At 40.4% G+C, this 15,663-nt stretch overlaps 1 protein-coding gene across 6 annotated transcripts in view; it reads left to right on the forward strand.

Annotated features, from left to right (window-relative positions):
- Positions 1-15,663, forward strand: part of LOC139450759 (thymosin beta-like) — a 69,105-nt gene that overhangs the window by 33,592 nt on the left and 19,850 nt on the right. For 4 of the 6 annotated variants that reach the window (XM_071232580.1, XM_071232584.1, XM_071232585.1 and 1 more), the window contains exon 2: positions 13,656-13,794. In XM_071232580.1, the coding sequence (XP_071088681.1) occupies positions 13,683-13,794 (112 nt within the window). In that variant the 5' untranslated portion in view covers positions 13,656-13,682. Of the gene's footprint in view, positions 1-7,197; positions 7,306-11,764; positions 11,820-13,655; positions 13,795-15,663 lie in introns of those variants that run through there. The other 2 variants (XM_071232581.1, XM_071232583.1) reach the window with 2 other exon arrangements.

Here is a 15,663-nt window from a genome sequence, read left to right on the forward strand (position 1 = left end):
TCGAATTTGGGCGAACTCGGAAGATCTCGAGACTGTGCTCGAGACTCCGTATTGGCTCATTACACACCTCCAGTGGTGGACCGAGGTCGGGAATCTGTCCCGGGGGCTCCCCCTCGACACTCCCGTTCCGTCTCTCACAGTTCAAACAGACGCGTCACTCTCCGGCTGGGGAGGCGTTCTGAATGATCACACTGCCTCGGGACTATGGTCCCAGCAGGAGATCAAACTGCATATCAATGTGCTAGAACTGAGAGCGGTCAGGTTGGTGTTCCAACGCTTCCCGGGTCTGCTTCGTGGCCAAGTGGTTCGTCTAGAGATGGACAACCAAACGGCGATGACTTACATCCGGAAGGAGGGGGGAACGGCGTCTCCGTCGCTTCGACGAAAGACGTGGCAGTTCCTACTATAGTGCGACTCTCACGATATCAGGGTGCTACCTGTTTATCTCCCGGGGGTGGACAACGTCCGTACGGACGCTCTGTCTCGCCGGATCCTCGCTCCTCACGAGTGGAGGCTCGACCCGGGGATATTCGGGATTTTCTCCCTGTTATACAGGCCGTTACAGGTGGATCTGTTTGCGTCTGTGATGAATCACCAGACACCAACGTTCTGCTCCCGAGTCCACGACCCGAGGTCGGTGGCACCGGACACCTTCCAGCTAGATTGGACGGACAGAATTCTGTGGGCATTCCCCCCAGTACCTCTGATTTCCAAGGTCCTGTCTCAGCTAAGCACTCAGCCTGCGCGACTAATTGTGCTCCTGGCACCTCTTTAGTCGGCGCAGAGTGGGTTTCAAGTAATACTCAGGTTTCTGTCTCAGCCTCCTGTTATATTACCTTTATGACCGGACCTCCTATCCCAGAACGGGGCCCTCCACCCGAATCCCAGGATTCAATGGGTGGCTTAGCCACTGTCAGGAATCGCCTCCAGAAGAGCGGTATTCCTGCACGAGTTGCAGACACAATACTGGCTTCGCGGAGAGATTCGACAAACGTTCAGTACGATAGATAGGCCTGCTATGCGCCCTGGTGTGTCGATAGAGGGATTGCAGATTTTTTTTTTTTTTTTTCTGCAGATCTCGTATCCGTGATTGAGTTTCTCCAGTCGCGACTAGATGACGGCCTGGCCGCATCAACAGTCCGGGGTTACTCTACAGCTATCGCAGCTTTTCACGTCACTGTCGACGGGGCACTTCTGGGTGCACACCCATTAGTGCAGCGCTTTTTAGCAGGTGTGGACAGGATCCGACCGCCAGTCCGGCGGATCAGTCCCCCTTGGGACTTGTCAATCATTCTCGATTGGCTGTCCGGTCCTTCCTTTCGGGATCTGTCGTCTCTCTCTCTTCAGCTGTTGAGCTGGGAGACGGCGTTCCTTGTGGTGGTAACGTCCGGCAGACGGGTAGGCGACATTCGTGTTATGTCAGCCGATCCCGAAATAACTGTCTTCCATGCGGTCGATAAATATCACCGGGACAGAGTCAGTTTTCGACTACCGGACTCTTACTGTCAAAGGGTCGCACACGCTTCCACGTGAACGGCTCCTATTGAGCTACCTGCTCTTTCACAGCCTTCCGCGTCGGGGACCACTGCAAGACATGCTCATGTCTTGGATGTCCGCACGACTCTCATGGCCTATATCAGCAGAAATATTGGTGTCCGTAAGGATAACCAACTATTTTGCTGTTACGGCGGTAGGAAGGTTGGCCCACCTGCGAGTAAACAATCTATCTCGAGGTGGATAGTTTCAACCATTTGTACAGCGTATACGCTTACAGGCAGGGACCCCCCTACCAGGTTGAAGGCTCATTAGGTTAGAGCAGTGGCTGCGTCAAAAGCGTACGCCGCGGCTCTGCACATTGAGCAGATCTGCTCCGCGGCTATTTGGAGCCAGCCGAGCACGATTCATCAAACCTTACCAACTCGACAAACACTCAAGCGAGCGTACTCGGTTTGGTCAGTCAGTTCTCCGAACGGGGCAAAGTTCTAATCTCTAGCCGATTGAGCATTCGAGATTTTAGACAGTCCTCCGGTTATACTGCTCGGTAATGGTCCGGATTTTATCTTCTGCGGTCGATAAATATCAGTTCTTACTACTCGATAATACTCGTATTTTGCGCACGCGCTCCTTCGATCCTCGGGGACCCTCTGGCCTAGCTCAGCGCTGGTTATGGTCTCTCGTGATCTATGCCCCTATATCACTTGTTCAAAAAAAGTGTGGGGGTGGGAGGTGTTTCGAGTTCTCAACTTATGACAAGCCGCGAAAACAGGCTTTATCATAATATATGGTCGACCACGCCCTGTCTCTAGCCCCCGCCTTTCGACGGTGGTGCCTCACGATAAGGTTGGTTCCATTTATTGAACTCAATATTTTATTCTGTTGAATAATCAAATACGATGTATTTATTTAAGCCTGTTGCTGACAGATGCCACTTCCTAGATTATCTTTGGGAGTCTGTCCTGATGCAATAAGTGCCCCAAGGAGGATTTAATCAGAAAGAGAATTTTACAAACCTGTAGAGGTTATGAATTCTCTGATGAAATCCTCCTTGGGGCACGGCCACCCACCTCCCCACATTCCGTCAGCATTTGACATATGGAAAGTGATTTGGGTGAGAGTTGCTCCCCCTGGCGTGAGGCGCCGTTGGTGGTGAGGCCCCGTAAGGGTGGTCGTATATCATACAAAAACGAAGTTTTTTGTGTGGTAACATTTTTTATTAGGGAAAATGGTTACAACTATGTCATGTAGATTTTCTTGAGCAAGGAAAATGCAATAAGTGCCCCAAGGAGGATTTCATCAGAGAATTCATAACCTCTACAGGTTTGTAAAAGTTTTATACATGTTATAGTGTTACTATTCTTTCACTGATAACAAGACCAATGAAGAGGCATCAATGCTTTTACATTATTGCATTATGTTTGCATGTTAAAATACCTCTCAAAATAAGAAAATTAAAATCTTTTGTTATTTCTTTCCAAGGCATGTAAATATATGTATGCAATGTTTACAGTACATTAATAACATCTGAACTTTTGACACCATCCCTAGCAATGTGAAGGAGACAAGGTTATACCATCTCTTCACAATCAACATATCCTATGACCTCTGACCTTGTAATTGTTCAAGGTTATTATAATAAGGGGGTGTTTCCTGTAATCTGCGATTAGTGATGGTAAAAACACACAGATCAGAGTACAAATATATTTTGTTGACAAGAAATGTCTCTGAACCTTGTCAGTACAAGATACAAGATATTTTATTGCACAAACATTCCTTGTAGAAACAGTGACAGTATTATATAAACTATATAAACAGATACATAATAACTCAGGATAGCAATAACAATGTGCCAACAAAAAATATTATGTTTTGACCTAGGATTATCTATAAGTAGAACTCCAAAACCGTTAAATATTTTTTGTTGAAACTTTTTTTTATATAGATCAGTCTAATGGTGACCTGGTATCTGTTTCTATGTTACCTGGTTTATTATTTTAAAAAAGTAGGCTAATTTTTCTGTGATGTTAAGACTTTTAAAATAATTATTTTTGGAAGAAAGAGTATTAAATAGGGAGTGCCTCGATCAATATATTTACTACAAATAATGTTCTTCATCTTGGGGACTGTCCATCCATCCGTCCGTCCGTAAAACTCGAAAACTGTTCAAAATTTTAACTGAAATTGGCAGATCCTGAAGTGTAGCTTTTGCTATTCATAGATTTTTAGAATTTTTATTTTTTCCCTTTCCATAGCACAAGATTGACTTTGACTCTGTTCATATTGGTGTGTACCTGACATAGAACTACAAAGTTCTCCAAATCCCAATTCCATGCTATTGTTTTGATAGCTCAGTGACTTCTCATGTATGAGACAGACAGATTAGATAGAAATTCTCTCATCAAGCTGGGCTTAACGTAACAGCCAGATGATTTGTTCATTCAAATTCGTAGGGGCCGGGAGGGATTCGTCATTTTCTGGTGACTCTTTTTCATAATATCAATCACTGGTATGTCTGGTCCAGACTTGATTATTACCAGGCTGCCATCATATGGCAGGAATATTGCTGAGAGTGGCATTAGACAATCAAACCCCGAACCAAATCAACCAAATTGGCATATTGAAAATGAATTGAAATGGCATATAGCCAGGGCACACAATAGTACCACAGGTTCCTAATTTGAGTGACAAGCATGGATTATTGGGTGTTTTCTCTTACCTGGAATCCAAAATGTGTATGGTAGGTAGAATATCTGGATTAGAACAGGATAAAAAAAGAAAAGCATGAAGGAGCTTAAATGGACTTTGGATTTGCTTGCACAAGCCTGAGTGCATAGAAGAGGACTTGCATCACCTGTACATCATTCGGGGTATGAGAGGCAAGCTTGGGGATCAGGGTGCCGTTGTACAACACAACCTTAGCGCTACGACTGTCGTAAGTCTATGTTAAGGTATGGGAGTTACGATCACCTAAGCGCCAAGATCGCTTTGTAAACGGCAACCGGTTGTCAAGCTGTGACATGGCTGATTGGGTGTCATCATATCTGATGATGTGGGATGGTGATCCAGGATGAAAGTTAGCTCTAGTCCGCTACCACTGACCAGCTTTGTCAATGTTAATGGTATCCTGAGGGCAAGTACATCCGTTTGGGGTTGTTGCAATATTTTATAACTATTCAGGCAAGCAGAACTTCCTTAATTTCCATCCCTGTTAATCACAGTATTAGTCACTGGATTGCCTGGCCCGAACTTGATTATTTACAGGCTGGAATATTACAGCCTGGATTAAACCTACAAACAATTAAGGCATACTGTGGTTCCCGTCTTCCATAGTTCAGATTGTTGATGCCTTGCTTGCTTGGTTTGTTGTTTAATGCCGCACTCAGCAATATTCCAGCTATATGACGGCGGTCTGTAAATAATCGAGTCTGGACCAGACAATCCAGTGATTGATATCATGAGCATCAATCCCTCAATTGGGATCGATGGCTTGCATCAACCAAGTCAGCGAGCCTGATCACCCGATCCCATAAGTCGCCTTTTACGACAAACATAGTCACCTTTTACGGCAAGCATGGTTGCTGAAGACCTATTTTACCCTCGAATCTTCACGGGTCCAGATTGTCGATCAGAACACTGCAAATGTAGGTGGTGTATGTTGATACAGATGTAGTGTAGCTGTGATCCACAGCTGTTTATGTCACACCTGTTTATCATGCAAGTCATTAATGAAATGACAAACAGTTGTGCACAATGGGTAAATCAATATTATCTTTGCTAAAAAAAAGATGATTTTAAAAATTGGCAATATCAAAGCACCTACCTCCCAATGTGTGGAACTACCTGCCCCCATAGCAAAACATCTACTAATCAAGGCACTCATGTCCTGCGATATAAGTTAACAAAATATTGTCTTTATTACCCCCTGTTTTGATCAATGGGGGCGTATGGTAATCAGCATGTCTGTCTGTCCATCCATTCATTTCTGGTTCCGTAGCAGAACTCCTAAACCGTTGAATATTTCTGGTTAAAACTTGCTTTACATAACAGTTGAGTGGTGAACTGTTTCCTTTTGATTTGGTATTTTTATTTTTATTTTTATTCATAATGACAAGTAGGAAATAAAGTTGTGCTCGTTTCCTGAACGGAACTCCAAAACTAAATATTTCTAGATGAAACTTGCTATACAGAACTGTCTAGTGTTGAACTGGTGCCTTTTGATGATTTGGGATTTTTTCAAAAGAAATTTGGGTGTGCTTTCATTGACGACATACTGAATGAGGATAGTGCTTGTTTCTTGAGTAGAACTCCAAAACCATTGAATATTTCAGGATGAAACTTGCTATACAGATCAGTCTCATGGTGAACTGGGTCCTTCTGATGATTTGGGATATTGAAAAATACTGAACAGGATTTTTTTTTTCTTTACTGAACTGAAGGTATCCAATGGCAATGAACCAAAAGTGGGGTATTAGTTGCCAAACTCCATTTCCGACTTGCTCCAAACAGGAGGGGGTATATGTTATCTCCTAGAAGCGGCATTAAACCTCACTCCCTTGCTCACTCACTCACTCACTCACTCACTCACTCACTCACTCACTCACAACCAGGCTAAACATCTAACCAAATAAGGCGGGCAATACAATATGATCTGGCCAGAATTTTCCACAAAGCTCCATAATGATCAAAAACTTTCCAGAACTTCTAGAACACCCATGTCCTACTTGGGACAAAAATGTTTTCTATGAAACTTAATTTGTGTGAATTTGAGTTGGTTGCGATGTTGAAGCTGTTTTTTTATTTATACATCTTTTGGTGGTCATGCTTTAACTTGAAATGTAAGACAATGACTGGATGCAAGCTGTTCCTGAGTTGGTATAATTTAACAAGCATGATGTTGACGTGATATTATGTGATGAGTAATTTTAAAAGTACAGTTGTACATTGTTTCATGAAATTACTCAGATATTTTATGAGAAGCCTAGAAAATGTTTGATATCATTTAACAATTGTGAAGCCCAGTCTTGGGTGACCTTGCTGTGATATTGTTTAAATAGAATTAAGCTATTTTCACTCACTCACTCACTCACTCACTCACTCACTCAAAGAATGATCTTTGTTATTAGCATCATTGTCATTACCCTGCATGACCCAGGCGGTTAACACGTCTGCATTTTGAGTGAGTGAGTGAGTGAGTGAACTGGATTTTATGCTGCTTTGAACAGTATTTCAGCTTGGATCAAAGTCCGAAATAATGCAGATGTGAGATCTTTACCATTTTGTTGAAACCCAAGAGCATGGGTATGGTGCTGACAAACCTAGAAGTACAGTCAGGGTGAATCTGGGATTTGAACCTGCGATCATAGGTTTCTGGCATGCCAAAGGGAAGCGACTCACAGCTGCCCTACATTTACCCATTTTTTAAAAGACACAAACACGGAAACAGGCTCAAGTCAAACCTGCATTTAGAAGTAGGTTATGAGGATGATAATAAGTTAAATTAAATTCCATTTAATTAAAAAAAAAAATCTCCTAAATATGTGACTGTCCGACACACTTGTTAACGCACATTGACTAATGATGTAAGTATCAGATGTAGACTTATCATAATCCGGTTTCCCTGTGTACATATTCCCTGACTCACTGCGGTGACATAATCAGTCATTGTTTGGAGAGAGCAGGTTAAAGGTAGGGAGACTCACTTCCCAGTTGGAGAGAGCCACACAGCCAGGCTTGAACAGGCTCCACAACACTCAGTGTCACAGTCTCACACAGTCTCACACACGGTCTCACACACGGACGGAGAGCTTGGTAGGCTGTCACTTTTAACTGTTGTAGATATGGAATCAGGTCTTTTGATAAATTTAGAATTAGGAAGTTAATTTTTTAGTTTTATGTTATTTTAGTTTGTTGTTTTTGTCACTTTTTCAGTTAACTTGTGTAACGTTTCAGGGCTACTGCTGGGCCTGTCATGTTCAGTACATACTGAAAAGGCAATGCATTTCCCTGAAGCATTGCAAGCATTAAAGTTGTTACGATTCATGTTTACATATTCTTAGCTCTTTGGTGGTTAGTTCATGTTTATTTGTGAACTAAATAGTTAATTGATTTATTTGCTCTACAATATGGGTGATTATGTTCTATTCTTATTAGTTCATGATTATTTGTGAACTAAATAGTTTATTGATTTATTAGCTCTACAATAAGGGTGATTATGTTCTATTCTTATTAGTTCATGATTATTTGTGAACTAAATAGTTTATTGATTTATTAGCTCTACAATAAGGGTGATTATGTTCTATTCTTATTAGTTCATGTTTATTTGTGAACTAAATAGTTTATTGATTTATTTGCTCTACAATGAGGGTGATTATGTTCTATTCTTACTAGTTCATGATTATTTGTGAACTAAATGGTTTATTGATTTATTTGCTCTATGATTTTCATTTTGTGCTTCTTTTGTGTTTACAATTTTACATCCTTTAAAATTTTGTAATTTGTTCCTAATAGGAATTTTAAAACGTGACCCATGATCGATTGTGCTTTTCTGCTTTGTGTTCTACATCTATAGATTCAGTTTTATGCTGATTAGGAAGCAGCTTTGATAATGTGCTGTACAAGCGAGGTGTTACCTGTAACATATATCATCATACACCTGTTGTAACTGACAATACAGACTGTGGCCATAGTACACGGTTTACATGATAGCTGATACAGCCGTTCTAAACCCAAGTTTTATCCTTAGGCAAGACATAATTTTATTCTTGTTTATGGAAAAGTCTCTTATTAAATTGTGCTTTTTTGTGTGTGAAAAGTTGTGATTTTCTATTTCCGTTTTTAAAATATTACAAATTAAAAAAAGTCAATGATTCTGTTCCAGACTGAAAGTAGGATTATTTTTAATACATAAATTCAATTAACTGTCAGCAATATTTTCATAGAAATAATTATTAGCATGTCAGTGCATATCTAACCCAAATGTTGTGGGTAAAATAAGCTTTTTAGAATAAAGTTCAGCAGGATGTCATCAATTCTCTTTAAATTCTCCAGTAATAAATCAAGGAAGTTCTTCTTGGGAACAGTTTACATTAACATGAAAGAGAATAATTAATTAAAATAATTATTGATTAATATATTATCCTAATCTGAACATAATGGATCCCTAGATTAGGAAATGGCAAGCGATCCCATTTATGTCCAACATAAAACTTGACTCTCTCAATATGATATAAGTTTCCTGTTGGTTGTGAGTGAGTCACACTGCAACAGTTTGTCTTCAAGGTAGGGCAATACCCAGACAGGGTGTGATATAAATGTTCATGTTTGAGCCGGAGTGTTGACATCTGTAGTGGTGTGTGGGTGGGGGTCGTGTCATAGGGTTCGTGACAGCAACTTGCTACATGAGATTACCCCCAGTTCCCCCCAGGGATAACCTACTTTTGACTTTGTAAGTCCGTCTGGCAGGAGCTGAACCATGCTGTGCCATAGTCAGCATAGCCCAGGGATTTAGAGGATGATGGATTCGGGGTCACCATCCATCCTCTGACGAGGAGGGTCAGTGGTTACTCATCCTTCACAGCTTGCTGCTCACGGGTTTCAAACTCCCCCTTACATTAATTAAATGTCAGCAGTTTCATGTCTCTTGCTGGTCTTCGAATTGGTTGGTTGATAACCACGATCAGCACAACTTGTTTCGTATTACTTTTCTTTTGAAATTTTATAAGGAATGGGTAGTATTTGGTTGTATTTCATAGTTCCCCAGAAGACCTAATTTCAAATTATGCATATGCTTTGTGTTTTTTGTTTCTTGGTTTGCGTAAGTAAGGCTGATATAATGTGATATGACTGAAATTCTGTACAAAGTGCTGCAAGATCCAACTCACTCACTCACTCACTCACTCACTCACTCACTTAAACACATACTCACTCATGCACCGACTCAGGTCAAAGTGTGGCAAGCACCATTAAACTGGCAAAAGTCCGGACCAGTACAAGCGGCCACACATGTGCAAGCACATCGCTCTATGAGTGAAATAATATTGAACATAACATTAAATCACAGTAATTATTTATTTTTCATGTGATTGTCGTTTCAAATATCATTGAGTAAAATCCTGGCAATCTGTTTGAGTTTGCTGTGGTGCAGGTAAATTGACTCCTAAATATAGCGTGTAACTAGCCATTGCTCAGCACCTGAATTGGTGATATTCAATTGTGACTGTGCTTAGAATACCACAGTTGTCGGTTTGCGTGAATCACGAACACACATTCTAACAACACCAGGTATTTGTTAAACAATAGATTGAATAAAAAGGATTGTTTATTTCCTGAACCTGGTAATCATGGGCTTGTGACCTACAGAATCGTACGTGTCTGCTGAAATATTTCCTTGGCTTGTTGAGTCAACAACAGGAAATAATACATCGAAGTGTTTGGGAGACAATTTGTTGAGTAAGGCCGATAGAAAAGTCATGTCACCAAATTGATTTTACTTTGGCCATAAAAGAAATTGTGTCATTTAGCTATTAGAATCTGTTGGTCCGGGTTCTAATCCCAATTACGATGCTTCATGGTTTGTTAGAACCATACCCATGCTTGTGAGTTTCACCAAAGTGGTAGGCATGTGTGACCTTCCTCCATCTGAGTTTTCCTACTATGTTAAGCTGATATGTGATATGACTGAGATACTGTTCAAGCAGTGATAAGCCAGGTCTTGCTTACAAAGTGAGCAGTTGTTGCACTGGGTTATTGTAAGTTATGTCATTATTGTGGAAGGCCTTGGCTGTTAGCATACAATGGCATGCTTGTTAGCCAGGGCCAGGTTCCACAAAGCTTTCTTAACATGAAGACTGTCATAAGTGAGGTATATATTAAAGTATCGGAGTTTCACTTCGTACTATGACTGTTGGAAATAAGATATTTTAAAGTATGGGAATTGCCCTTCGCACGAAGACTGTCGTAAGTCAGATATATGAAGTATAGAGTTACACTTAGCACAAAGACAGAAGTCAGACATATTCTTTTATATTGACTTATTACAGGAAAGGGGTCACAATGTCAGCACTCCTGGAAATATGACAAGTGACCAAGGGGTCTAAGGTGTCACAATTCATTGTATGGAGTTGCATCCCTTAACCATGCCAGGATCTGCTGAATATGGGCTTAAATCCCAGCGTTAGAAACTAACAGTTTTAGACCACTAGTCCTTATAATGATAACATATAGCAAAACCCTTAAAAAGGGCATATTTTTGCTAGTCCTTATGATACCTTAACTATTGGGCAGTTTGGCAAGGACTACAGGACTAGTGCCAATTTCTAACGCTGAATCCCAGATTCCTCCTATTTTATTCTGACATGCAGAGATATGACTGAATCCCATTGATAGCAGCATAAATCTCTAAGGCACTCACTCCTGCACCCACTACAAAAGGTCAATTTGACAACTTAGAACCATGTACATCTAATTAAAATTATAAGAAACTAGCCCATCCACAGCCTTAGAAATTTGATGACGGCTTCTGTGGTCTGGTGGAAGAGCGTCTACTCGGACAGCAGAAGGTCCGGGGTTTGATCCCTGGCCGTTTCATACCAAAAGACATTAGCATGGTTTCTCAGTGAGCTAGCACTATAAAATCGGCATCAGTCTGGACTACCGGTAGTACAAGCAGCCACACACACAGACACACACGTACATGCACATCACTATATAAGTGCAATAATCTTGAACGCAATGTTAAACCCAATTTCACTTCACCTCACCTTAGAAATTCAGGTTCAGGGGACAAGTGTAAACTTTATGTTCACTATATCTACATTTGCTGTCAGAGTTATTCAGTTCCAATTTGTAGCAGAATTGAAAACATTGAGAACTGATTCAAAATGAATGCCCTCAAACATGTCAAATCCTACTAGTCAATGAGGACTGCCATCATTGGATTTTTTGCTTGTCCTCAGCACAAATTGGTTGTCTCGGGCTGATCCAGATATTCATTGTCTAGGACAAGTGGTTGTGTAGAACCTTGATCATCCAAACCAAAATGTTGACCTGTAATAGATACGTTGACAAATTGAGTTGTTGTATGTTGGTTCAACACATGACTTCTGCTGATGTCAGACACAAGAAGCATGTATTTGTGTGCAGGTGTTTTTGAATTTGTCTTCTGTGAATATAAATATAGATGATTCATGTGACTATGTTATATCTCCTGCTGATGGAAGCAGGACTGTAAATACTCTGTGTTCAGTGAACCATAGCATTCTATATATGGCTTGCAGCAGGTGTCACAGCTCTGATCGCAGTCGACGCTAGGTGAAGCAACTCGGGTATATGACGTTCGTATGTCTTGTCTTGACTGTTTTCTCATCATTTGAATAATCATCACTGAAGGAAACTTTGGAAATAAGATTTCTTTTTACCTCTGGGCGGTGGGGTAGTCCAGTGGTTACAGCATTCACTCAATATGCTGAAGACCTGGTTTTGATTCCCCACATGTTGCAGTGTGTAAGGATATTTCTGGTGTCCCTGCCATGATGTTGCTGGAATATTGCTAAATGTGTAATAGGATACACCCTGACTCACTCTTTCTTCCTCTGAAACTAGGGATAGATCACTGTGGGCAAGTATGGCAGCAGTGTAGTTGTATATGTTGGAGCTGTCAGGGTTAGTTACTCTCACTAGTCCACAAGTCAGAGACAAGTGAGAATATGGAAGGACTAGTTGTTTCTCCTAATTTGGTTATTATATGTGTTAGGGTGGGCGTATTGCCTCATAAATCGCATTGCAATATATCGCAATTCGGAGAGCTATATTGCGATACATACTGCAACACGTTTGGGACTCAATTTATGTACATTTCTACTGTTCAAATGGTACTTCTTCATTCAATAATCCAGACTTGAGATTGCGAGATGGATGGATGAATGAGATTACCATTTACATCATCAGTATGGAATGTTAATAGAAACAATGTGAAGTATGTGCTGTTTACATGGCTTAGATAAGAACCCAGTCCATCCAAATTCCTCAAGATTTCAGATATTATTAGTACGTATCGTAGTTACATTGTATGTGTTAATTCTTCTGTGACTTAGTAAGAGTATATCGATATGCAAGGCTTGTATTGTGATATGTGTATTGCTGACGGACCTGTTGTGATATACCAGTTATGTCACACACCTCTAACATGTTATGACTAGTCCGGACTGAGATGCTGTCTGGTTGGATATGACTCATCATGTCTACCCCTTTAAAGTCTGTAATGCAGAATCTATTTTTTCACTGGCAGTCATTTCTGGCTGAAATAATTTCTGTTGTCTGTTCATTCGTGGGGTACCTTTATCCATTGCCCAATTTCTCTGGATTCTCGTCAGAGTTGTTCTGAAACCAATCTTTTTCCAAGAACAACATATTGTAGATTGAATAGTTGTGGCAGTTGTGTGTATGGACGACCCCTTATGACGACACCTCCGACACATTGTTGATCAGTGTTTACAACGGTTTCTATTCTTCAGTCCATGGGCCTGACTGCACGGAGCTGTATGATCCTACTGATGATGGTATAAGATCTCATACGTAAAGGGATCGCCTCCATCGGCTAGTGGTAGAGCGGAAGGTCCGGGGTTTGATCCCCGGCCGCGTCATACCAAAAGATGTTAAAAGATGGTACTTGTTGTTACCCTGTCTGGCGCTCGGCATTAAGGGGCTAAAACAAGGACTGGTCAGCTCGGAGTCAGTATACTGTGTCTTAGTGGGGTATTCATGTTAAACTGCGGCATGGTATCTCAATGAGCTAGCACTATAAATCGGCATCAGTCCGGACTAGTACAAGCAGCCACACAAACACACACACGTACATGCACGTCGCTATATAAGTGCAATAATCTTGGATACGATGTTAAACCCCATTTCACCTCACCTCATACGTAAAGGCGACTAACAGGATCGGGTGGTCAGACTTGCTGACTTGGTTGATGCATGTCATCGTGTCCCAATTGCGTTGATCATGCTCATGATGTCAATCACTGGATTGCATGGTCCAGACTCTATTATTTAAAGACCGCCGTCATATACTGGAGTAATGCTGAGTGCAGCTTTAAACAACAACAACAAAAAAACGCTCCTCTAATATTTTTGATGACATGACATCTCTTTTGTTTCAGATTTAACCAGCATCTCGATAATTCAAAATGGCCACCACTGAACAGAAAGTTGACCCTTCCATCTTGGGCGCCATCAAGGCAGACCACAAACTGAAGCATGTGGACACAAGCGAGAAAAACCCTCTCCCATCCATGGAAGGTAGGTCTGCAGAATAGTCTACAACTAACTTCTTTCAGCGAACATTTTCAGATTTGTCTGTTTTGTGCATGGTTTACTTTTGTGCATGTCCCTTCATTTCATCTGGCAGGTACTGACATTATCTATAGCTTAAATCTACCTTCCCTTGAACTGCAAGTATGAATGCTTGATAAATCCTCAACATAAAAGGTTATTATCAAACTGTCCTTTGAGATGTAGATGATATAATCAATGAATATAAAGAAATATTTGTACTAGTTAAAAACCACGATACAAAGCATGAATGCGTGATAAATCCATTACATAAAAAGTTCTTATCAACTCTCCTTTAAGTTGTAGACAAAATAAAAATTATAATGTAATGAATACAAACAATGTTTGTACAGGTTAGCTGATGCTATCTGTTTAAGATTACTCAAGTAGGAATAATTGGTGCTTGTGTATGGATAACTTTGTAAGTCGTGTTTACTTGTTCAAAGTTGAAGCCAGATGGTAAATACATGTCCCTTTGAGCGTTATCGAGGAAGACATTCAGCAGGAAGAAATATATTATCTGTACTCAACCACTCCAGTTTCTGATACTCAATCAGATCCTCATGCACAGGCTTCCTCCGGTTGTGGTTAGGAAATATGATATATCTGTGTGACTAGCAATGTATATTGTGTGATTATCCTATCTTCAGGTGACACTTGACATCCTGAAGTTTCCTTCTTGATAAATACTGAACCATCTGTATCGAAGTGATTGAAATTGAAGAGGTCACTCTGTCTTTAGTCTTATTTTTGTAACTGGTTGATTTTGTACATAAGCCTGTTCCCAGTAGTCAAGCCATATCACTCATTATGCCCAAAACAATAGTAGATATGTTTCAGGAACAGATATGGGTCGGTAGGGATGTCACGATTCACCGATTGTACTGATGCATCGGTAGATAATTCTCAAGATACCATATGAGATACATGTAAATATATATTGATACAAAATTGTATTGAAATCAGTATCCATTTGTTCGCTTATGGATTGATTTTTCTATTCGAATCGAAATGTTATCATATTTTCTGAATTTGACACCTACGAAAACTTGTTAGTGTCTGACACTTGTTTAAATAAACAGAATCAACCTTTTCTAAGGATTATTATTTTACAAAATAATTTACTCATAGTGGTTAGAACACATAATTGTGAATGAGATATGTAAATAGAAAGTTTGCTTCTAAATTTACGCATATTGCTGTATCGAGATACGTATCGTATCTTGACCTCAAAATAGAGATACGTATCGTATCATGAGGTACTAATATCATGACACCCCTATGGGTCGGTAGGTAGTTCTTGTTTTATAAAAAAAAATAAAAAAAGGTTTGTTTGGCGATTATGTTAGTGTGTTTTGTTATGTGAAAATGGGGGCGATCAGGTAGCTTGGTGGTTAAAGCGTTAGCTCGTCACGCTGAAGACCCGGGTTCGATTCCCGAAATGGGTACAATATGTGAAGCCCATTTCTGGTGTCCCCCGCCGTGATGTTGCTGGAATATTGCTAAAAGCGGCGTAAAACCTCACTCACTCACTTATGTGAAAATGGCTACAGCAATAAGATGCAGAAACATCAAAGTTTATTCCAGTATGGGTTTCTTTATTGCTGCTTCAGCTGTGATAAATATATTTCGGTTGCAAGTGAAACAATGGATCGGTTGGATAACCTGAAACACAAGTAAACTTTTTGGCCTAAACAATATTTACTTATGATAGAAACTACTTTGCTGACATTTATTCAGGACATGCTATTCAAATCACATTCTATTTCTGCCTTTACAACATTTGATACATATCAATTAATGTTAATAGTTGCCAGGTGCTGTTGTCATAGTTTC

Source organism: Haliotis cracherodii, unplaced genomic scaffold (genome assembly GCF_022045235.1).
Source record: "Haliotis cracherodii isolate W230 unplaced genomic scaffold, xgHalCrac1.p SCAF_8, whole genome shotgun sequence".
Lineage (NCBI taxonomy): Eukaryota > Metazoa > Mollusca > Gastropoda > Lepetellida > Haliotidae > Haliotis > Haliotis cracherodii.